This window comes from Scardinius erythrophthalmus (genome assembly GCF_964197995.2).
Source record: "Scardinius erythrophthalmus genome assembly, chromosome: 25".
Taxonomy (NCBI): domain Eukaryota; kingdom Metazoa; phylum Chordata; class Actinopteri; order Cypriniformes; family Leuciscidae; genus Scardinius; species Scardinius erythrophthalmus.
In genome coordinates this window covers 3420357-3445133 of record NC_138245.1, presented here as the reverse complement: position 1 = coordinate 3445133, position 24777 = coordinate 3420357, and the positions used below count along the sequence as shown (strand labels likewise).

At 38.6% G+C, this 24777-nt stretch overlaps 1 protein-coding gene across 4 annotated transcripts in view; it reads right to left on the bottom strand.

Annotated features, from left to right (window-relative positions):
• Window positions 1-24777, bottom strand: part of lrp1aa (low density lipoprotein receptor-related protein 1Aa) — a 180492-nt gene that overhangs the window by 108115 nt on the left and 47600 nt on the right. For all 4 annotated transcript variants that reach the window (XM_081356952.1, XM_081356953.1, XM_081356954.1 and 1 more), the window contains exons 4-20: window positions 22837-22956; window positions 21625-21753; window positions 21206-21466; window positions 15649-15811; window positions 15277-15499; window positions 12467-12656; window positions 12191-12334; window positions 11516-11752; window positions 11251-11431; window positions 10175-10397; window positions 9839-10028; window positions 9594-9719; window positions 7684-7824; window positions 7471-7596; window positions 2844-2960; window positions 2266-2346; window positions 817-984 (exon numbers count right to left, since the gene is read on the bottom strand). In XM_081356952.1, coding sequence (XP_081213078.1) covers window positions 817-984; window positions 2266-2346; window positions 2844-2960; window positions 7471-7596; window positions 7684-7824; window positions 9594-9719; window positions 9839-10028; window positions 10175-10397; window positions 11251-11431; window positions 11516-11752; window positions 12191-12334; window positions 12467-12656; window positions 15277-15499; window positions 15649-15811; window positions 21206-21466; window positions 21625-21753; window positions 22837-22956 — 2820 coding nt within the window. The remainder of the gene's footprint in view (window positions 1-816; window positions 985-2265; window positions 2347-2843; window positions 2961-7470; window positions 7597-7683; window positions 7825-9593; window positions 9720-9838; window positions 10029-10174; window positions 10398-11250; window positions 11432-11515; window positions 11753-12190; window positions 12335-12466; window positions 12657-15276; window positions 15500-15648; window positions 15812-21205; window positions 21467-21624; window positions 21754-22836; window positions 22957-24777) is intronic.

Genomic DNA, 24777 nt, shown 5'->3' with positions numbered 1-24777 from the left:
TTAAGATATTATATTCTTCATTTGTAAGTCATTTTGCATAAAAAAAACATCTGTTAAATTAACAAAGGTAACACCGTGAGTTCTCCGAAGTTGAATAATACCGTTATTGTGGTGGTTTTGTGAGGTGGGATTTGTTTGTAATAATCCCTTCTTAAACTCATCATCACAGTGTAATATGCCTCATATCTGCCTCTAGTGCGAACAGAGCCGCTGGAAAACACGTTTATCCCCAGGAGAGAGAGACAAGTCTATATTTGGGTAAATGGCAGTGGTGTATATGAACACAAAGATTCCTCATTAATTAACTCAAGATGTGCCTTAATGTGGTTATTCTGTGTAATGGCTTCATTCAATTCTTTCTGTGACACAATAATTGAGGAATTTTGACACTTTTATTGAACAGAATTTGTATTGACTTTGGATCCATGATTATATAGAGGCCAGAGTTATGCATAACTCTGGTTGGTTATGGTGAGCTTTGGTTAGCCTGTAAACCCTTAAATTAATGGACTCTGTAGCTCTTTCGGTCACCATTGGTCTCTCTGTGACTTTTCTCACCATTATATTTCCATTGTGCCTAGAGTTGCTGTACAAGAGATGGCCTTTTCTAAACAATGTGCTTGAGGCTTGGTTTATCTTTCACTTCCTGACAACTGAATCAAAAGCAGGGGCTGCTAAGACATCCAAGTGCTTTCATATCATTATGTATTCCCACTTCAACACATTAATTCTGCCTCAGAATTAGTCTAAAATGTGTTTTTTTAGAAGGCAGAATAAGTTATGGTGTGGAAGAGAGCATTGGTGTGATGAACTCACCCTGGTTAGTGCAGTTTGCGTGGGTCTCGTCACTGTAGTCGCCACAGTCGTTGTCCCCGTCACAGGTCCAGTAGTCGGGTATACAGCGACCGCTGTTACATTTAAACTGAGCGCTGGAGCATGAATGACTACAGCCGGCTTCATCACTGTTATCACCACAGTCATTGTCTGGAAGAGGTGAAATGGTCAAATGTATGCTATGATCCCCTGAAATATAATGCATGAAGTATAAGCCATATTTTAAAGTACAGCACCAGTCGAAGGATTGGACACACTTGAATAAATTTGAGTTTTTTTTACAATCAGATATAAAGGATTTTGCTTGATACAAATTGTCAAGGTTATTATCATTAACGAAAACTAAAACCATAAAAAAACATTTTCATTAACTGAACTAAAATATTAAAAATGTAAACTAATTTCATTTCAATAAGTTGATAACATTTTTCACTTTCATTTAGTTTAACTTGTAGTACTAAAATATAAAATTCTGCAAAATTCCCATACTGAAATTTTGCATTGTTTTACAGTTTTGATTTCTTTTAATCTTTTTGATGATTATTACTAACGTTAAAGAAAGAACAGGTGTGTCCAAACTTTTGACTGAAAATAAAAACTAAGTTTCAATCGCTTTAAAAAGGTTATAAGCTACCTTTAATACTTTACCAATATAAAAGAAGCAGCCATACTGGGAAACATTTTTCTCAGATATACTGGGCCAACATGGAATATCCATGTCCATGTGAGCTACAGACTATGATTTAATAGAATTCATTTGTAATACAGATGTACAAACAAATGACATTTAGGCTGAAATATGAGTATTTCACATTAATATAACATGGTAAATGTAGCAGCTTGTCTTTAGACACACATTTAACACAATTTTGTAACACATTTAACACAATTTTGTAACATTTTAGAAAATGAATAATAAACATCACAGAAACTGCATAGATCACACATGCACCACTGGGAATGAACACAGGTTAATATTTAATGCTAAATCTCTTCTTATGGATGTTAATAGTGATGTTAGTTAAAGTGAGATGGGCAGGGGATTTTTCTTTTTTTTTTTTTACTATTTTGGGGGCAAGATTTTACAAATAATGAATTGCTGCAGATATTTTAGACCTTTCAACAGCTTTAAAGGTATTTCCTGAAATCCTGTTGAGACGTCATTATAATGTTATAACACAAGTAAATTTATGGTGCATGTTGATCTATGCACTAACCGGTCGGGTTCGGACAATTGAACTCATCAGAGCTGTCCCCACAATCCTTTTCTGCAACACACAGCCCATGTGACACAGGGGGAGGGGCAAATGGTCAAGAGAAGAGGACATGACGTTACACAAAAGACACATGAAATGATCAACAAAGACAAATGAGGGAAAAAGTGCAAGGGACACAAAAAGAAAAGAGAAGCGAAACACTTCAGAAGCTCACCGTTATCACAGCGCCAGTTGATGTTGATACAGCGCCCGTTATTACAGGTGAACTGAGTGAGCGGGAAACAGGTTGGGTATGCTGACGACACAAACATCATCATAAACAATCAATAATAACATAGAAAATTCTCATATAATCAATCATTAAATGCAACAGAGTTTTTACTGGTTGCATGTAAATATGAATTTGACTTTACATGGTTCAACGTTTTTAAAGTGGTGGTATCACATATTTTGATTATTTACGTTGCAATGAATAATTGTCCTAATTGAAAAAATGTTTTACACAAATAAATAGTATAGTAATAATATATGAAGTTTTGAGTTGAATTTATCCAAAATGAGCTTTTTCATGAGCCATTAAATATTACCTAGATGAATAAACCTAGTAAAAACAAAATGTAATTCTAAATATCTAAAACATTTACAAAAATGTAAATCTATAAAACATTTCCTTCAAAGTTGGAACGGACAAAACTAGCACTGAACTAGTTTTTCTAAAACTATCACATGCATATTAATGGCTGAATTCATTATTTTAATAAGCTGGCACCAGCATAAAGTAACATGATTTACCGCAGGACGCAGGCTCATCCGAGCGATCCCCGCAGTCATCATCCAGGTCACATGTCCAGGAGATGGGAATACAGCGGCCACTGGCACACGAGAACTGATTCGGAGGACACGTCCGAGCTGCAAAGGAGAACACAACTCAACGCATTCAAATAAAACTTATTACATATAGTTATTATCATGTATTATTATGGCCTTCGTGTCGTCTGTAAGCCAGTAGAAAAGCAGCAGATTTACTGTACGACATTATAGTCCTTCTCTTTCTAGAACAGGAATTCATTCCCCACTGCTTTTCTGTGGAAACAGTTCATCTTCAACATGTTTGCCATGACATATTAATTTTCCAGAGCACTCAGTATAGAGTTTGTTATGAAAACCTGATGTTTTATAAGTGGAGTCATACGTATTGTGCAATAATAAAGGGTTTATTTATTTTTATAGTGTCCACCAGGTTGGAATTCTTGGAAGGGAATTTTTTTGTCAAAGGTCTTGGTTGAAGACACAGGATCTATAAGCAGCAGTCTTTATTAATCACAAACTCATACTAACAGAAATACTCAAGATACTCAGAATTCTAATACATGGAGCAGAACAACCAAGCTTACAGCGACGTCGACACACAACTAGACAAGAATAAACTCGTCGTCTGTTGGCGCAGCCCTGCACGGGGGTTTATCGAGCATATTTCACACGTATAGTGTGAGCACATAAATCCTGAGCTTTGGCTTTACATCGCATGCGATCTATTCGTTCGGTGTGAGTAGATAACCTTGCTGAAATCGCACAGTGTAAGTCCGCCTTTAGAAAATTCCAACAGAAAATGAACAGAAAAACAGGTAAAACTCTAAACATGAACAAATAAGCCAAATATGTGACACTTGTTGCCTGTTGCTCTATTTGTATTTTGGAGATCTTGACCTTTATTAATAGGTTTTTTCCATTGCTTCATGTAATCCCAGACAAACTGTGAGATCTGTGTCTGTTTTGGACCGTCTGTTGTAGGACTCCTTGTGCATGCAAAAATCTTTCTAGATTACAATTAATAATAAAATTAATGTTTGGAAATTTAAACTGATGTAAACCGAATCTAACTGAAGTTACCACATGGCACAAGCTGATTGTTCTGTGTTGATTCTGCAGCCAATGATATTACTTGCTCAACACTGAAAGAGTCTGGTTCAGTGTTTTCTGAACCCCTCCACCTCCCCCAGCTCCACCTGTCGAGGTCGAGATTTATGTATGTCTATTCATGCAGCAGCAGCGTATCTTACATGCTCACAGCAGTGTGTCAGTGTATCTGTTGGGAGAAGCAAGCTCATACTTGTTCTGCAGCAGCAGTGAGCGTAGAAGATCTAGGGCCAGATTTACTAACAGCTTGCGTCAGAAGTGGGTTATAATAGTGGGTTAACTAGAAGTGGGAAGTAGGATCTTCTGATTCTAGCACGTGAAGGAAATACGGAAATGGGAAATATGTCAGCACAAAAAAAAGTGCCGTCAAAGCATTATTTGAAATCTTAAAGTAGTAGAAACAAATTCATGAACATTTATATTAACCGTTTTTATTTCTGCACTCAGCATTCCTGTTATTTCCTATATTTGATCTGAATTCAGCTTTTTATGTGAATCTGCTAAAGTGAAATTTCTGATTTTCTTTCTTTCAGAGTTGACCGCTTTTTGTGTTTAAGGCTGTTTAAATGAACGTAAATATCTCTGTCCCAAACCTCCTTCCAGAGACCTCGGCATTAGAGTGTATTGTCAGAATATGATTTTCTAGTTTGCATTAGATGTTATAAAGCTAACGTACGTAATCAGTCAGTTTATTTGTTGAATTAAGAATAAGTTTCTTCACATTATCAGTCCAGTGTTTATTTTTTCCACAAGAAAATGTGTAACTGCCATAGTCGCATTCAACCCAATCACTTGCATTTATCAATCTTATTCACTTCCTTATCAATTCCTTGTACTCATTTAGTAGTTGTTAGTTACTCTTGTTTATCTTTTTGTTAATAAAATCCATTTTATTACACTTGTGTCTTCCTTGTGTTGATAACAGTAAAAAGTTATACAATATCTTACAGATCCTTCAGATTGGTCTTTTGACAAACTCCCTCCAATTTATTCATCAATCTTGCTAGATTGTACTTTATTGTCAAGGTGAGACTGAAAGAAAGCGGTATCTGTAGACTGGGTAAACTCAGCCGATCTGCTGGCGATGTGATTTCAGGTTGGAAACCTGTACATTCTTCTATCCTACTTCCGTTACAAACCTGCGGGGACCAATCACAAACCGGCTTATCCACCTGGCGCGCTATTGGCGGGTTTAATCCAATCCAATTCCTACTCACCTCTTGACGATGCTCAATGGCTTCTTCAGGATGCTTTCACACCTGCCTCATTTAGTTTGGTTGAATCGCACTAGAGTTTGTTTTCCCCATCGGTGCGGTTCGTTTGGGCAGAGGTGAATACGACAATCGCACTCGGGTGCGCACCAAGAGCGGACCAAACAAGCGTTTTGAAACGAACTCTGGAGCGGTTCGTTTGTGGTGAGAACGTGATCCAACCTCGAACAGAACCAACTGCCAAAGAACTGCGCATTTTTGGACTAAACCAGTTGCCGTAGTCAGCTGTGCTGTGCATTATGGGATGAGGAGAAATGTTCGTTGACAGTCTGCACTTTAAGCATGGCAGCTCGCGGACAATCTTGGAGTTGTGAGGAGGTGCGGAGCCTGATAGAAATTAATAACGTTATTTTCGAGCCGCATCCTCGCTTCATTCTCAAATATTATTGTTTGTCTAAAGTGGTGTAGACAAACTATATAATAAAATATGAGCAGGAATACAATCAGCCCACGCAGTCATCTCTCCATAGTAAACAGCGGCATGTTGTCTGCTGGATTTCCCACCTCCGCGAGTTCTGTTGGAATTTTCCCGCACGTTAATTCTGACCAATCGAAGTGCAGTTATGGAAATGCGTTCAAGACACATCTGGCCAACGAGTGATGTGGATGTTGTCACGTGACTGCATTTTGGTTCGTTTTATCAACTCATAAACTGGTTCGGACCAGAGCGATCAGTGTGGTGTGAAAAGAGACCAAAACGCCTGAAAAATGCTAGAGTATAATTTTCCGCCATTGGTCCGGACCAAATGAACCGAACTACAGATGTGAAAGCACCCTTAGTTTAGCAAACAAAGCGTAAATACCACTTACTTTCATGTGTTTTTTTACACAACCTGCAGAAATCACTGGATGCCATTGCTCTTCTGCAAACCGCTGATCAATGCTCCAAACTGACACGTTTGTTGACACGTTTCCTGAGTTTTCGCTGCAAAGTACGTCACCCAGATCGTTGCTCTGATTGGTTGAAGGACTATCCAATTGTGCACAGAGCCATTTGAGCTCTGCCCGTTGATCACGCCTCTTGTGCAGAAGAAAATATAGAGCAGACTCTCCAGAATAATGTTCAATCTTAAAAGATTGAGCTTGGTCTGGTGAAAGCCAGACTAGTTATCTGACGCTCTCACACTGACTTTAAGGGGAGTTAGAATAAAACTCACAATATTAATGTGGTGCCACCTGTGAGACCCCCTAAACTCTGGTGCCCATCGTGAGAAACTATTAAATTAGTTGTGCTTGTGTGAGACCAAATATCACACTGCACTGAAGTCTAGAATTTCTTGCAAAGGCAATCATAGACTGCCATGCCTTTAAAATAGATACGGTCTAAATTAAAGAGTGCAAACCATACAATTCAGCCATGAAGTCAAATATAGTACAACAGTTTGAGCCCAGAACTGCGTCAGATATACCATGTGTGATAAACTCTATATTTATACACTGCTGTTCTAGGTATATTTCAGCTGACTCATGGCAGAACATCAAGGAGAAATATTTTTATCTGATACCTTTATACTTTATTTTTCAGCAATTTTTCAGCAATATCGCATGAGGTGACAATTCAAGTTCCAGTTATCAGATGTGTGATTCGTGTAGATTTAAACCTAGACACTTCATGTCTGAGATGGACTACGGCGAAGTCTGTTTGACTTGTGTGTGTGTGTGTGTGTGTGTGTGTGTGTGTGTGTGTGTGTGTGTGTGTGTGTGTGTTTGGTTATGGATGGATAAGATGTGCACCGAAAAAGATTCCGACAACCTACACTCCGCCAAAAACATCGTTTTTGCATAGTGAAGTTTTTGCAGAGGCTTAGTGTGAAGAACGTCATAGAGCTGCAAATTCAGATTAAATGCAAACAGAACTTGACTGTATGAGTGTGTGTGTGCATGTGTGTGTGTGTGCATGTGTGCGTGTGTGTGTGTGCGTGTGTACTTGTACAACTATCTTTGTGAGGACCCGTTTGAGTTTTAGACCATTGGAGTGAGGACAAAGAGAGTAAAGTGAGGACATTTTGGCCGGTCCTCAGTTTCTGAGAGCCTTTAAAGGCCTGTTTGAGGGTCAAGACTTGGTTTTATGGATCAGGTTATAATGAGGTTAAGGGTAGGTTTAGGGTCAGGGTTCGGGTTAGGCACTTAGTTGTGATGGGTAAGGTTAGGGTAAGCGGCTAGAGATTGCATTGTGTCAATGAATGTCCTCATAAAGACAGATGTACAAGAATGTGTGTGTGTGTGTGTACCTGAGCATGTCGTGTTAGACTCGTCCTCGTCGTTGCCGCAGTCGTTGTCGCCGTCACACAGCCAGCGCATGGGGATACAGCGGTTATTCTGGCACTTGAAGCGATCCGCAGGGCACGTGTGCTGATCTACAGATGGGCAGAACACAACCGCTGTATGTGTGTGTAGCTTCATGCAAAGAGCTTGTTAAACACGTGACGTGTGTGTGTTCTTACGGCACAGTTCAGCGGTCTCATCGCTGTTGTCCAGACAGTCATTATCTCCGTCACATTTCCAGCGGTCTTGAATACAGCGGTTATTCTTACAGGCAAACTCTCCCGGCTGACACTGCGGAGGGGGGATGTACGACGGGTTTACTGTGAAGAAACACACACACACACACACACTAAATGTAAATAAGTCTGCCAAGCTCTGTGAAAGAAAACATCTGAGGGGTTTCTGTTTCAAACATTCAGACACAACAACCAAACCGCTTGATGCAGAATTCAGCTGATTGTATCAACAGTCGGTCACAGATTAAAGCCTAAAAATGCTGCATTATCTGACAGTGTGATCGAGCAGCTGCCACTAACAGATTTGCTTCTGCTCAGCAAGGCTTTTCTTGCGTTGTTCTCTGTCAGGACTGAATGAACTCTCTTATCCCGCTTTATTTGGCACATTTCTCACCTGGGTCACTGAATGGTTTCTAATGAAGTTTCTCACATGTTATTTCCTCAGCAGTAATTAACCCTCTGATGGACAGATCTTTAAAAGCCATTTTTAACCGTTCAGGCTATAATGTTACATCCAAACCACCATAGTTAAAGGATTAGTTCACTTTCAAAAAAATTTTTGCTGATAATTTACTCACCCCGATGTCATCCAAGATATCCATGTCTTTCTTTCTTCAGTCGGAAAGAAATTAAGGTTTTGAGGAAAACATTCCAGGATTTTTCTCCATATAATGGACTTCAATTGCAACCAACTATTCCAATGTTCACAGAAGGTTCAAATGTCCGTCTCAATGCAGCTTCAAAGTCTCGACACGATCCCAGTCGAGAAATAAGGGTCTTATCTAGAGAAACGATCGGTCATTTTCTATAAAAAAAAAAATATATATATATATATATACTTTTTAACCATATATGCTCGTTGTGTACAATCTCTGAGATGCGCCACACATTGCGCCATCACATTGGAAAGGTCACGCGTCAAGTTATTTGTCTGTGTTCTCCGGTTCAAAAGGGTTGGGAAGGGCGAAAAATGTCATCTCATTTTCTCCTCCAACTTCAAAATCGTCCGACATCTTTGTTTTAATTTATTATTATTATTTTTTTTTTTTTTTTTCATGACCTTTCCAACGTGATGACGTAATACGTGGCGCATCTCAGAGATGGTATAAGACAGGCATTTGTGGTTAAAAAGTATATTTATAAATATTCATTTAATTTTTTTTATAGAAAATGACCGATCGTTTCGCTAGATAAGACTCTTATTTCTCGACTGGGATCGTGTCGAGACTTTGAAGCTGCACTGAGACGGACATTTGAACCTTCTTTGAACATTGGAATAGTTGGTTGCAATTGAAGTCCATTATATGGAAAAAAATCCTAAAACTTTCATTTCTTTTTGACTGAAGAAAGAAAGACATGGATATCTTGGATGACATCGGGGTGAGTAAAATATCAGCAAAATGTTTTTTGAAAGTGAACTAATCCTTTAATCACCTTTGATAACAACATTAGAATATCACCATAACTGTAATATAAAAAAAATAAAAAATACAGATATCATGTTTGTAATGCTACACATATAACAACATAGTAAAGAATCCAGTGCCAGTAACTGTCTGTCTGGTTGATACTCCAACACAGTAGGTGGCAGTGTTGCACCTTTATGCTGGTTGCCACGCAAAAAACACTTCTGTAATGGCTGTTGAGTAACTTGAAAACTTTAAAAGCAGTGTTTTTTTCATAAATGAAAAATAAATATTTATTTCACCAAGTTGTCACATGTTTTAAATATGTATATAACCCTATAGATATATATTTGCACAGATTATTTAATGACCGGATGTGACAATTCGCTTGTATTAACACATTATTATTTAGTTTGTAAATATGCATTTAGTGTTCGCTTGTGTTACCTTTACAGCTGATGTTATCTGCGGGGTCCAGTAATTGGTCCTCAGCACAGGCACATGACCTGCCAGTGGGCGTGGCCAAACACAGACTACTGCAGCCACCGTTATTCGATCTACACGCATTACTTCCTGTGATGAACACACACAAGAATAACATCTGATGAAGACATTCCATAGCCAAACCATAATGGAAACTGTAGTTTGTTTGTTTTTTTACACAAAAACCAGGGCAAAGAACATTGTATTACCTAGCTGCTGTTGGGCATCGTACATGCGGATCTCAAAGATGGGTGGCCGTTCGTTGCGTAGCAAAGTGACCGTTTTGGTGTTTTGGTCCAGTTTATAGATGCTGCCGCTGCGGTACTCGTTCCAGAACAGGAAGTTTTTGTAGTGGCACAGGCCGAAGGCGTGGTTCAGTTCCTGTCCTTCATAAACCGTCTAAGAAGAAACAATACGATGTTACATCATCGACAACTGGCAAGTAAATCGACTGTTTTAGTGTCATCTCTTGTTTCTCATTCTTAAATGCAAACACATGTGTGTATATGTGAACATCATCTATTAGATCAGCGGTGTGACAGCACCTTGCGTGCAGAGTTGTTGAGATAAACCATCTCGATTCGGTCGTAATAAGCATCCACCCAGTACAGGATCCCCTGAGGGATATCCAGACTCAGGCCGTTGGGCCACAGAACCGTCTTGGAGGTCAGAAGAACGTTCCGGTTGGTTCCGTCCATCCAGGCCCTCTCAATCTTCCCCCGCTTGCTCTCCTTTGGGTCCTCCTCCCAGTCAGTCCAGTACATCCAGCTGAAAGAGGTAAAACACCTTTTCAAAATGCATTGTTCTGACTGAAAAATTAGATACTCCTTGATTTATCTATTGAGCATTAGTGTATTTTGACATATTGCTGTTGCTGCTGGTTTTTTAAAGAAACACGGCTCTTGAGGTTGTAGATTACCAGTCAAAAGTTTGGGATAAATACTTTTTTTTTTTAATGCTTATGAGTTTCGAGAATGTTTCGAGAAAAGTCTCTTCTGCTCACCAAGGCTGAATTTATTTGATCAAAAATACAGTAAAAACAACAATACTGTGTAATAGTATTACAATTTCAATGTGAAAATATTTTAAAGTGTAATTTATTCCTGTGATCAAAGCAATTTTTTTTAAAGAAGTAATTAATACTTTTATTCTGCAAGGACACATTCATTTGATCAAAGCGACATTAAAGACTTTTATAATGTTATAAAAACTTTCTAAAAATAAAAATAAAATAAATACTGTTCTTTTGAACTTTCTATTCACCAAAGAATGCAGAAAAAATGTATCATGTTTTACAAAAAAAATATATTTAGCAGCAAAACGTATAATAATCATTATTAATAATTGAGCACCAATAATAATTGCTAAAAATCAAGCACAAACTCAGCATGTGAGAATGATTTCTGAAGACTGGAGTAATGATGCTGAAAATTCAGCTTTTCATCACATTTTAAAATATATTAATATAGAAAAGTTGTAATACTTTTATATCAAATATATTTAAGCCTAGGTGAGCAGAAGAGACTTCTCTCAATTAAACCAATTATGTTTTTGATATGACATTCATGTATTAGCCCACAAATAACCCAACAACTGCTATACAATTGAATCTAGAGCTCACCCGTGCCGAGGGTCCACCACAATCGCTCGAGGATGGGTCATCTTGCCCTCAATGAGAGTCTTCCTGGTCTGAGAAGCTTTCTCGAGCCGAGCAACACTGATGGTCTTCTTGGGTCCATCATCTGTCCAGTAGAGATTATTGGCCATCCAGTCCACAGCGATTCCTTCAACAGTGTGAATACCTGGAAAACCATACACACATAATCAAATGAAGAATACATACCAGCAATAAGATGAATAAATGAATAAATTAACATTTTTAGCACCTTCTTTAAGGATGATGTCTCTTTCCGTGCCATCGATCTTCTGTCGGCCAATCAGGTAGCTGGTGGCATCAGCGAAGTAGATGAAGTTACTCTGCGCATGGAAGTCCAGAGCTCGAGGGTTCATCAGGTTCTCGATGGGGATCATGTATTCATCCTGAACTTTAGGGTTTATGTCCATACCGCGGATAACGCCCGGACGACCCTTCCCGTACACCAGGAATAACTCATGCTCAGGCTCTGGGGATTAGACACCAGGGACCGAATATAGTGAAAAGTGAGTCTATGGTGACGGTACTAACCTGTTTCTTACAATCAATTCCAATCTCCGCTTCTTGACTTTTTCAAGGTCATGAGTTCAGAGGTCACTCACAGTTCACAAATCAATTCTACCAATAGTTCATTGCATATTCAAAGCAAAGAGCTTGGAATCAATATTGGGGGTAAATGGTAAAGACCTTCATCTTTTTGAGTGATTCAGCTAAAGTGTGGGGAAAACCTCCAGTCTAGATGATATGCATAGACATCACTAAGGAACTATGTGAAAGAAAAGTGCGAGAGTTTGAAATAACAAATGCTCAATGAAGCTGAGCCAATCAAACGTTTTCATTTTAAGTAGGCAAAACTATTGTAAATCTGATGGTGAATTGATAGATGAAGTAGAATCTGATCACTCACTCTTGCATGATTTGCCATCGTTGCCCAGGCTAAAGCCAGACCGACAGCGACACGTCCGACTCTTGTGGCTGTTGCCCAACAAACAGATGTCTGAACAACCTCCAGCTTTCCCAAACTTATCGGGCTCGCAGGCATGACTCCGCACTGAAGAAGAATAACAAGAGAGTTCGAGTGAGCTGGAGATTGACTGTGGTGTAGTGGTTGCATTTTAAACCATTATATATGATGCAGGCTCAATCTATACAGCTGAGCAACAGATGAGAAAGAGTTTGATACCAGAGGGCTGGCGTCTCTGGTGGTAAACATGTAGAGCTCCTCCCTTGTCCACACGGGTGACCACTTGATAATCTGAACTGTTGAATCGATTGACGCGGATCACACTGGTCTTAGGCTGCATGTTGGCATTGTCTGAGTTGGTGGCATATAGATAGTTCTCAAAGACCGTGAGCCCATAAAGATGCTCAATCTGAGAAAAAAATATTTATATTCAATTATTGTTCAATTACTTCTATTATTTGGGAAGTTGTGCTTGCTCTGTTTGCTTGAGTGAGCAAGATACACACATAAACACACAGATTAGCCTTGGGCTGAGCAGCGAAATGTTATCCATAACTCAAGCAGAGAGGAGGAAATCAGGCTAATATATTTACAGAATCAGATTTAATCAAATGACTCAGTAGCACTAATGAAACAACACTGTCTCTCCCGTCTACTAAAGCATTTATCACAGTAAATAATGCTAGCCACTATTAGACTCTCACAATGCAATGGATTAAATGGTGAATGTTGGGTTCAATACAGCTTGGTCACATTAGAATGGATGGATGGATGGATAAACAGATGGACGTTATGATGGATCAATGGACATTTGAATGGATGGATAGATAGATGGATCAATGGACATTAGGGTGGATGAATGGATTGGTGCATGGATAGATAAACAGATAGACGTTACGATGAATGAATGATAGATAGCTGGATATATAAACATATTGTAACGGTCACCAGCTGGAGTGCCCTTGAAAGCCACCAGAGGGCACTCCACACCAGACTATCTTGTTCACTCACAGACTACATCTCCCATCATTCTCTGCCTGGACTCATCAGCACTCATTATCACATTCACCTGTAACTCATTATCTTGTTTAGTTCACCCCATATAGCCTGGTTCACCCCATCACTCACTGCGAAGTTTTGTATGTTGTTGCACTGCATTTCCGAGTGGTTTCCCTGGTTTCATGTCGCTTGGTTTTTTGGATTTCTTGCCTGTTCCCTGGATTACTCTTTTGCCTCTGACCCCTGCCTGTTTTGATTGTTAGTTTGTTTGTTTGTTTGTTTGGACTGCCTTCCTGTGTTTGACCCCTGCTTGTGCTGATTACGATTCTGGATTACGCTTCAAATAAAGCTGCAATTGGATCTCAACCTTTGTGTCTCGGAGCAGTTCGTGACCAGTGACGTGCGGTCTGGGTAGGCAAACTAGGCACTGCCTACCCTGCCAAAATTCAAAAATAAAATGGTTTATTAAATAATAAACTTGTATTTGTATTTTTACTGTTTATTCTTGTGATTTATATATGCAATATGTGTGTTATTCCAATTATTTAGACGTTATGATGACAAATGTAGCAGTTACGCATAATCAAATAAAAAACAAATCGTAGAATAAGCAGTGCTTTTACTGTCCATTCATTGCAGACGGCAAGCGAAAAACCCATGTTGCGCACGCGCACTTCGATCCTGTATTCTTTCACATGTACGTCAAAAAGCACAACTCTGCTGTGCCTTTGGACGTAAATATGGTATGCCCGTAACATCTCCGTAACATATCAGACATGGACCAATTAAAATCAAGATATTACTGGACATTTGCGCAGCTAACGTCATTAACGTTACACACCACAGATAGCCTACATGCCTAATCCCCGCGGCAAATTCAAAGCCAAAATGACAGCACCGGAGTTAAAAGGCTGTCATCAGAGAGTTAAATGTTTTAAATTGAGAGCCAGAGACTGTGCAAACTGAAGGCCCATAAAGATGAGTTTTACAAAGATGTGATCGACGTCTTCATGAGGAAATGGCGGCGGATGAATTTGATGTAGGCTACAAATAATCTACCGATTGGTGAGTCAAAAACTATTTTGGCCTTAATATTGAATTGATAAATATGGTTGAATTAATGCAAGCCATTTGACTTCATATTCAATTGAGCGGTGTGTGATTTTACTTTTACTTTTGGCCGCTGTGCAACAATAAGGATTAAGAATGGTTGCATTCTAATGCTGGAGTGGAGTGGACATAAACTACTGTTACTCGCGGTGTGTGCCTGTGCCGCGCTTGTGTGTGTGCGACGTGCGTGTATGTGTGTGTGTGTGTGTGTGTGAGAGAGAGAGAGAGAGAGAGAGAGAGACTGAGAGAATACACGCGATATACATCCTGATTTGTACATTTCTTGATATGCCGCGCTTGTGCGTAATGTTTACTGTTATTATTAGCCTTTAAACAATAAATCAGGTAATCTTTCATAACTCAGTGCCTAGCCTCTTTAAGACATCACCGCACGTCACTGTTCGTGACACATATCAACATTACGATGGATGGATGGATAAACAAATCGAAGATACGATGGATGGATGGATGGATAAATAAATCGAAGTTACGATGGATGGATGATGGATGGAGCAACAGATGGACATTAGGATGGATAGATGTTTGAATGGGTTTTGTTCCATTTTTTTCTCTATAGTACAACACTTTATTATAACATCTGTTGTTTTCAAATTTCCATGTGTCTGAATGGATGGCATGTTCTGAAGGTGTGTGGGATCTTTTTCTGTTCACTGTAAAGATGTTGGACTTCTCACTGTTTTTGAGAAGATGGAAATCATGTTCATCTACAGAATAATGTTGCTTTTAGGGGTAGTAAAAGAGGGAAGTTGATACAGAGTACCAGGACATCATTGCTAAATGTTAGAATTACCAACTCATTGTCATTTAAATGATTCAAAACAATGGAGAAATTAGTTATTGAGCAACACATTCTTGTGCAACCACATGCAAAACATTTGATCTTGGTATTTGCTCCTTACCAACAGTCCTTGAATGATGGTGTGTCTGTTTTTGCCTTCATAGTCCACTACCTCGATGTAGTCCAGATAAGCATCAGCCCAGTAGACCAACCTGTTGACCAAGTCCAGGGTGATGCCATGTGGGAAGACAATTTTACTGTCCACCAACTTTGTTCGGTTCTGTCCATCCATATCACAACGTTCCACCTTTGGGATCTGTCCGTAGTCGGTGAAAAAAACCTTTCTGTTGAAGATAACATTGAGAAAGGAGAAAGTAACCATTATATATGAGTACACCATTTAGCAAATACTCTGGTTTTTAAAGGTAACTGCTCAATATTCAGCTAGCTAGATGTGTACATGGAGGAAGTGTGAGCTTGACAATGTTCATACCCCATGGCTGGATCCAGAGCGATGCCTTTAGGGTTGTAGAGTTCTTGATCCAACAGTGTCACACATGTGGTTCCATCTTTATCACACACAAAGATCCGATCATCCACGTCGTCAACGAAATAGAAGTTTCCCGTGAGCCAGTCTATTGCCATCTGCTCTACATCTGTAAAGAATAGAGAATGAAGAGAAATGTAGGTAAAATAGAAAGTATGTGTTTTATTTGTTCCACATGCCCCATTCTATTAATTATTATATAGTTAAGTTCATATAAGTTTTAAATCTCAATTTAAATTGAATCATTCCAAAAATAAGCCATTCCAATAAACGTAAACTCTTTAAAAGTTGTATAACAAACTGAAATCATAAATGATTGCATTCAATCAAGAACATTTTAAAAAATTTGCTGCATGATAAGTCACAAGATACGCTAAAACCCTATGTTGCAGTCGAGACCAACTCATTCGAGACTGACTCCAAGCCCACACGTTCCCGAGTCCAAGACAAGATATATGAAAATATAGTCTAGGACTCAAGACTTGAAGTCCAAAAACCTCATTATGATTGTGAATTCCTTCTTGACTCTGACTCAACCCTCAACCAAATCTTGACTATAAGATGAGGGGCATTTATTAAGAAAGTAAACATAAAAGAATGCAAAGCATGCATTAATTTATATGCAAGTAAACACATGTGAACACAATGGTGCCTGACTGGCGCTGATTATTCATTTACCAACCATGCAGTTTTGTGGTTAAATGACTCGGTGACTCTATTTTAAAATAGTGCTAATAGAGTGGTCTCACATCCATGTTTCTCTTTTTCACTTCTACAATGACGCTCTTTCTCTTTGAAACAGCTGAGTCAGGGGACTATCTGAAGGCATGTGCGCATGTTACACAATTTCCAAAAAAGTTGTTTTAACAGCTGCGATCCGAACTGTGGATTCTCGCTCCTTTGCAGCCCCCCCACCTCTTCAATACGCCCCATTCTGACCTTAAAATGTCAAAACGTCTCAATGTATCTGAACCTCTCCTCCTTTAACCCCAGACATCCATTTTTACCAAATCATACCTTTAATGGGATGTTGCACATTTGAACATTGAGTGGCTGTGAAAACGTGGCGCATAGAAACCATGACTGTTGGGTAAAATTGTCCGGGAGATGCAGGAAAATCCAGACAGATGGAGAGATAGAAGGCTCAGGGGAGGAGACAGAGACAGTGTTGGCCTCTCTTGTTTCTACAAAGGAAAGTTGGCCATTGTGCAAGAGCCAGACGTTTACCGGAATCAAGGGCTGTATCCCCAAAGGTGTTGTTTATTTAAGAGCCGAGTCCTGCCTAAACTTTTCCAGCTGCCCGGATTGAAAGCCAGTGATTAAAAACACAGATCAAAAAAACACTAAAGATTGGAGAAAAGAGCAAGTGTACAAAAGACGGTTGAAGAAGACGAATGGGACTTAGAGCAGCTGCCGTCTGAACAACAGAGAAACAGTGGGCTGAGGAACCTGGCTTCAGTCTCTTTGTAATTCCTGGTAAAATTGTAGGTCTCAGTGGAAGGAGGGTAAGAAATTCCATTTGTGACACAACCTTCCCTCTACACTGAATGAAAACAAATGGTCTAATGGCTCTAGCTCTCATTTCCTGAGACGGCTTCATATGAAAATGCATTGAGCCTAACAAACAAAGACCTGTATTTACATCTTGAACCTTATTTTATTAATAGTGGAGTTTGTTTAAAGCTGTTTCTCAAACGGCCTTGCCATTTCAAGAATAAGCTCAGGAGTTGAGGCATCTGACAATATGACAAGTGGTCTGCCATTTTTACGCCATGTCCTGACCAGCCAGGTTTCCAGCTATGAATTTCTGTCCATATTGAAACCATGGACGTCTTTGACACAGTTGGATTCTATTGTTTGCCGGCTTGTGCTTTTATAGTGCAAAAACACTTTATGGACCAAGTTGCTTTGTCCTAATTTGATTCCATTATTGTAAATGTTGTTATTGTGTTATGTAAAATAACACATTATGCTACAGTAAGACACTGCTGTTCACTTTCAGAAGTTGTAGGGATGGTTTCTTGTCACAAAAAAAGGTGAAACATGAAAGAATTGAAATATATTTTAAAGATAATTCAAGTTTATTTTACACACTTTAAGCATTATCGTATTGCATATCGAATATCGCATTATTTAATGAGTTATATTTTTCTTCAATATTGTGCAGCCCTAGCATAAATAAAAGCATTAAGAGCAGTTCACCTCTGCAAGTCAGGCTGGATTGCTTCCAACAGCAATAGAAGAACTTGATTCACACTGCACACCAATATAATGAACTGATGTGAAACTCTAAATGTGAGTCCTCAGAGCTCATTGATTTGGACCGAAAAAGGGTGCAAGACTTGCTGACACCGTTCAAATGGTTCACATAAAAATAAAGAGAGATAAAAACCAATAATGAAACAGTTAAGTCAATCAATAAACACAGATAGGGTCAAGCAAAGCACAGATTGTCAGAGAAAAAGGGTGAGAGTTAAAAAAAAAAGAGATTAAAACCAAAACAATGCCCTGAATGTTGGCGGAGCCAGAAATGTGTGGCAGACGCGGTTAAGCGTGAGCCGATTCAAGCACATGATCGTTTAAGAGGCTTTCCGGAAACTTCTGTACCACGCAGACCGTATGTCAGAAAACCACTCCCTCCTGCTTTAACCCACATTACTTCATCGCACATCCAGTCTTTCCGCTATTTATGCTGAGACACACCAAATTACCGTGCAAGAGATGACTTTACTGGACTGCCGCTAGTCAATAACACTCCTGATCTCTGATGAACATGTACATGATGACATTTTGGTCCGCATTTTCCAAGATACTAAGAGACACACACATTTCGTTAAGAGGTAACATTTTAATGATGTGAAACAGAGGCAAACAGAGGTGGTGTAAGCATCACATCTCCACCTGTACATGTCAGTTTTCCCTGTTTTCCTGATAAAGCTCCGGAGCCGCAGACGGATGGGGGGGTTGGGTCGCCTCATGTCAACCACAACGTCTGGAAAATGTTCCACAAAACAGAATATAAATATGCTGCAGCAAACCCCAGCAACCTACACAAACCACTCATAAAACACACACATAAACACAGACGCATATGGACTTATGGATCAAGGCTTGTGGAAGAGTGTTGTTCAATGGGGAGTGTCTGCATACTGTCTCTCACGGGCTGAACTCAATCTGTCCGAGCAGATTCAAGACACATATATGAGCACACGTGTGTTTGAGTGAGACCATGGTAAAATAGTTTAACTTTTAAAAAAAGGTGTCTCAAGTCAGGTCTCAGCTCCATAGCTGATTTTCATTGCTTAAATAGTCCAAACCTATTTTCAAGTGATTAAACCTCAACATATAACAGATGTCGTATTTATAGTGCAATCTAACATTACAGATATTAATATGATTTCTAACTAGTGAGGTAAACGTTCTTCATACTTTAAAACGTCTATTTCCATGAATTCTACAATAGTATCTTTCCGTTTGTTGAAATGAAAAGAGAATACACCACTATCCTAGACTGTGAAGAGAAGAAGAGTGGAAAACATCTGGTGGCCTCATCTGCATGTCACGCTGAGGTCATGAATCACGGCGAACACATTTCCTGTGTGACCCTTCCAGAGACCGCCAGCTAAAAGAGATCTGAACCCGGGTTCACGACAGTATTTCGAGAGTAACGCACACGTTTTATGAGCTCTCCTGAAAGAAATGTCATTTGAACAGATATCTTAAAAACTAAATTGTGCAATAATCTGCAATGAAAATACCAAATCGTTTTCATGACACTATTTCAAGTTATTAAATTACTCCTTCTTTCTAAAAGAAAAGTTTTTACCTTGAGACCTCTAAGTAGATTTCAAGATCACTATATTACCGATTTCACCTCTTCATTATTATTCTCCCTTTAGTTCTTCTTCCTCACTCACGCGGCAGACAGCTTTATCTTTACCCGGCAACAGGAAGCCAATGATCTCTTTATCGCTTCCTAGTGAGGGCATAGTGTCGCAGTCAACCCTGTGACCTCTGACCTGTGAGTGTGTGACTGTGAAACATGTTTAAACTGCCAAGAAACCTGGAAATCCCTGCAGCATTCAAACTAACTAGCACTTAAACCCAAAGACAGGCCCGAAACATACTCTACACAAGTATGTGAACACAAACACTCGTTCATGTCTGCATTCTTGCGTAGAGTACATTTCTGGCCTAAATCTCCATCTGGACGGTTACTGAGTGCCAGCGTTGGTGTAAGACCCGAAATATGCACTCCAGGTTAACACAGTCATTTCCTGTCTAAACTACTGATCCAACTATAGAAGATGACCAGGAAAGCAGAAAAAATAAGAGTTCACTGAGCAAGTTGTAATGCATTCTGGGATTGCAGGAAGATTCAGGAAATGCTGCCTTGGAATTCACATTGGCTTATCATGAACGGCATGCGTTCTTTGATCGCTTTGAGTTGTAAACTTATGGTGTGTTTTGTAATACAATGGCTTCTTGTATGTCGAAATATTGGGGAAATTTTGATTTCTCAAATCATGACCTCTTTAACGTTTCAAAAAAGAGAAAAACACTAAAAAAAAGAAGCTTCTCTCTCTCTCTCTCTCTCTCTCTCTCTCTCTCTCTCTCCCAGTCTCTCTCTCTCTCTCTCTCTCTCTCTGTGTGCTGAAGCAGCACTTCACCATGCATGTCAATGATGCATTTATTGTACTATTAACGCCCATGGAAAGTAGTATTGATCACTGTAGAGTGAATCCAAACAGAGTGTCCAAAAACGACACTATCTGAAGGCACAAAAGAAAAATATGAAATATTTTAGATGATCACCAATGAATGGCTCTGTTCAGAAATGTAGGATTAGTAAAGATTAATGGTAATAAATGGTAACAGTTAACCCTGTAAAGCTGGACATATGAGATCACAGGTTTACGTATGGAACAGTTTATTGAACCCTTATATATATATATATATATATTTTTTTTTTTTTTTTATGTAAAAAAAAAGTTTGCATGTGCATTTTTTGTGAAGTATCATATTTGGCTTTAATGGATCATATACAGTAGTCTGTTATAGTGATAATATGGAGAAAAAAACACTTGAGTTTTATTCAGAGGCCCAAACTGAGCAAAAATATGCAATTTGGTGCAGATGCTGATATTTACATGTCCAAAAACCAAGATGAAATTCTGATCGCCTGCAATGTAAATCGAGGAGATCTTATGAATGCATATAAATATCGTCTTGGTTACTATTGAATCCTCCGTTCCCTGATAGAAGGAACGAGATGTGGTGGTGATGATTGACACCAGGGCCGTGTTTACACCAGGTATAAAGATGTGTTTTGGTCGATTGAATCACAAGTGGACAACGCTAAATTGAATTCATTCTTGAAATATTACTAATCTCAAAAACATTGTTTAAGCATCTTCATTAATTCACATGGATTTCCTCAATTAGAAACAGCCCTGAGTGAGAAAGGTGGTTTGCAATGTGAAATGGCGTCCGAGTGACTTACGGTGTAAGCTGAGGGAGATGTTGATGGCTCTCTCGTCTGTGAAGCTCTTGAGTCCTGTTATCTTAGCGCACTTCAGTTGTGTGCCCGCGGAGGAGTCGCCCACATTGATCCAGCAAACCGTTTCCTGCGCGTACAGGAAGTCCATGGCCGTGGTCTGTTTTGTGCTTGTGTGAAGCGACGGGCTGCCGGAGCCGCTTAGAGACGTGATCTGGATGTTCTGAGAGTTCGCAATCACTAACACGGGGAGACGATCCACAGGAACTACAGCAACGGGAAGACATCCGTTTAATCTCAAATACAACAGCAGTTCGGCCAATAATAATGAATTAAACTGCTGGCTGACTCGGACACATGTGTGAGGGGAACGGATATGGAGAATCCTTATTTTATCTTATCTCGGACTGTTATGTTTGTCTTACCGTTCTTGGCCTTGCAGGAGCGGTTGTCTGGTTGGACTAGATAACCTTCCACACAGGAGCAGGTGTACGAGCCGTCTGTGTTCGTGCAAGTCTGACTGCAGGTGCCGTACACCGTACACTCGTCGAAATCTGAACACACACAGACACAGTCAAAACTGCATCAGGGTTTTTGTATTGGAAGCTTATTTCTGCCACGGAATTTAAAAAAGCTGATAACGACTTTTTAACTTACATTTCTGACTTTTCTTCTCGCAATTGAGAGTTTATATCTCACAATTCTGAGACAAAAAGTCAGAATTGTGAGATATAAACTCTCAATAGCAAGAAGAAAAGTCAGAATTGTGAGATATAAACTCTCAATAGCAAGAAGAAAAGTCAGAATTGTGAGATGAAAAGCTTTTTTATTCCGTGGCGGAAATAAGCTTACTGACTTTATATATTAATCTTGCAACTGTGAGTTTATATCCCACAATTCTGACTTTTTTCTAAGAATTGTGAGATATAAACTTGCAATTGTGAGAAAAATAGTAGCAATTACCTTTTTAATTTTGTTTTTACAATTATTTTTCTGTGGCAGACACAAGCTTTTATACATACTAGTTGTACAAGTAAGTATTAGACAAGTAAAGATGTGCCAATGGGCTGAAAATGCATTTGTTTCAAGATATTATAAGTCTTATTATTTTACACAATTTTGTCACTCCAGTAAATTTAACTTGTTTAAAAGATGTTTGGACATTTGACTGAAAAATAAGACAAAAATACTGACAAACAAAGTGGGCAATAAGTGCTGTAGAAGTAGTGTTCATTATTAGTTCATTTTAACCAATGTATTTAAATAATGTTAACAAACAAAACCTTTTTTTGGAGAGTAAGCAAATGGAAACAAATTGATGTCCTAAAACAGTGTGGCATGACATACTGTAATTTGCTCAGATTAGTTCATATTAAATAATACAATCATGTATGTATGTAATTATGTTAAATATCCATGTAATACAAAAGGTTAATGTACAGTCAGACTGTCAGTATCTTAAAATAAACAATTAAATATCTTCAAAAAAATATGAAAAATAATTTGTGACGATGACTAGCTGACGGTACATTTAAATTTAAAATAATTATCCATTCTCTGTATCTGCGTCCATTTGTCCAAAGAATGTTTTTGTTGGTGTGTGTGTGTGTGTGAGTGTGTGTGCACATGCAACCGACCTTTACAGGTCTTTCCGTCCTGGCTGATCTCATAGCCGCTCTTGCAGAAGCACACGGGGCCGGCGCGAGTGACAGCGCAGTCGTCCTGGCAACCCGCGAGAGTGCAGTTCAGCGCCAGCTCTAGAGATCAGAGCAGAGGACACACAGAGGTCAAACAACACACACACACAGTCACACTGCTGGCTGAAGACATTTCTGGAAGACTGCAAAGTTCAAAAAAGCAAAAAAACATTAAAAGACGTCTAAAAGCACTACTTGTATAATGGAAGCACATTATGCATAACATCTCTATTTTTCTAGTAACAGACTATATATCAAATTAAAATCACAGCTTGAACGTCTTGTGAAAACTGCAATGAAAGTTATGGGTGGGATGAGAGTACTCATCACTTCAATCAATTTACGAATCGTTGATTTTTAAAAATGCACAGACAATAGTGAGTGATTTCCAATGTATCTGCCATCAGGGAGACGGTATAGAGTCCCACTGAGTAAGAGTAACCGTTACAAAAAATCATTTATTCCTGTATCTATTAATATGTTAAATAGAAAGATGTAGTAATGTAGTGTTTTTTTTTTTGGTTTGTGTTCGTATGTATATGTTGTGTACTAATGCAGCTTTGAGTCCAAGACAAATTTCCTGAAAAAGGACAATAAAGTATACTAACTAACTAACATACTAGAATTATAATGTAGCACAAGCACTAGAATCCAGCTAACGTCTAATACACAGGTATTCACCAAAGAACACTTTCATAGTGTTCGAATACACAAAAACTTACTATATATATAAGAAATTGAACGAACAACCTAAAAGCATCTATTTGGTCAAGTGAACTTGGATCACTTTAATGCTTTTAAACACAATCTGTCAAGTCTTCGATATAGGTATTGCACAAGTAAAAGCACTAATAAGGGGTGGTGACATTAATAAACTTCTCCTACAGAGGGAAGCGTTTTATATATAATCATTGAATACCCTAATGGGCCTTGATTTGGATTTTGATCTTAAACCTTTTTTGTGAATTGTTTTATTTTTTCCTCCTCTTCCCTAATGGTCTTTGATTTGGTGTTCGTTCTCAATATTTGTATCAATTATTTTCTGTATATATTGGTGACTATTTTGTTCATGGAACGTTTAGCTGGATGTTCTTATAACTTGTTTTAAATGTTACTACTTGTTTCAGAACGTTCAGAGAACATTAAAAGAATGACGAAATAGAATGTTCCCTTAACGTTCGCATAACCAAGAAAAAAAAAGTTTTTGAAACATTTAAAAAAATAGGTTTTGAATGTTCAGAGAACAATATTTCATCATTAGCTTAGCAAAATGCTAAAATGTCAAACTCTATTGAAAGCAACAGCAAGTCGAGTCCAATCTGGATCTATTAAGTTCCATTTCAATAGAGATGCTGTTCTAGAAGAACTGTCCATCTCTGTAGTCTTCGCTAGGTTTTGGGACCGTGTTGGTATACGATCAGAGCAGGAATTATATGTTTGTTTTGATTTGCATGTGGGTATATATGTGTGTGTATGAGTGTAAGCGTGCAGAGTTGAGCATGTGCAGTAAATTCATCATTGCTAATCCTTAAGAGGATTGAGTAGAAATCTGACAGGAATTTTGCTTTCATCACACTATGGTAAAGTGTGTATATGTAACAAGTGCTCTGATGGGTTACAACTGATAGAGCCTAACACTTTTCACAGAAATTACATTTCGAAATAAAGTTAAATCCGTCCAGCTTTGTGCATTGCACCTTTCTTGTAAGCATTAGGTGAAACAAAGTACAGTAAATCTCCATTTCATTAAGCAATTACCTAGTTTGCTATTATTAAACTATTAAATCAGATATTTATATCTGATAGGTATTATATCAGCTATTGGTCTCCCTGTTCTCTGGATATTATTATAAACACTAAAAATGAAAAATGTTCCTGTCA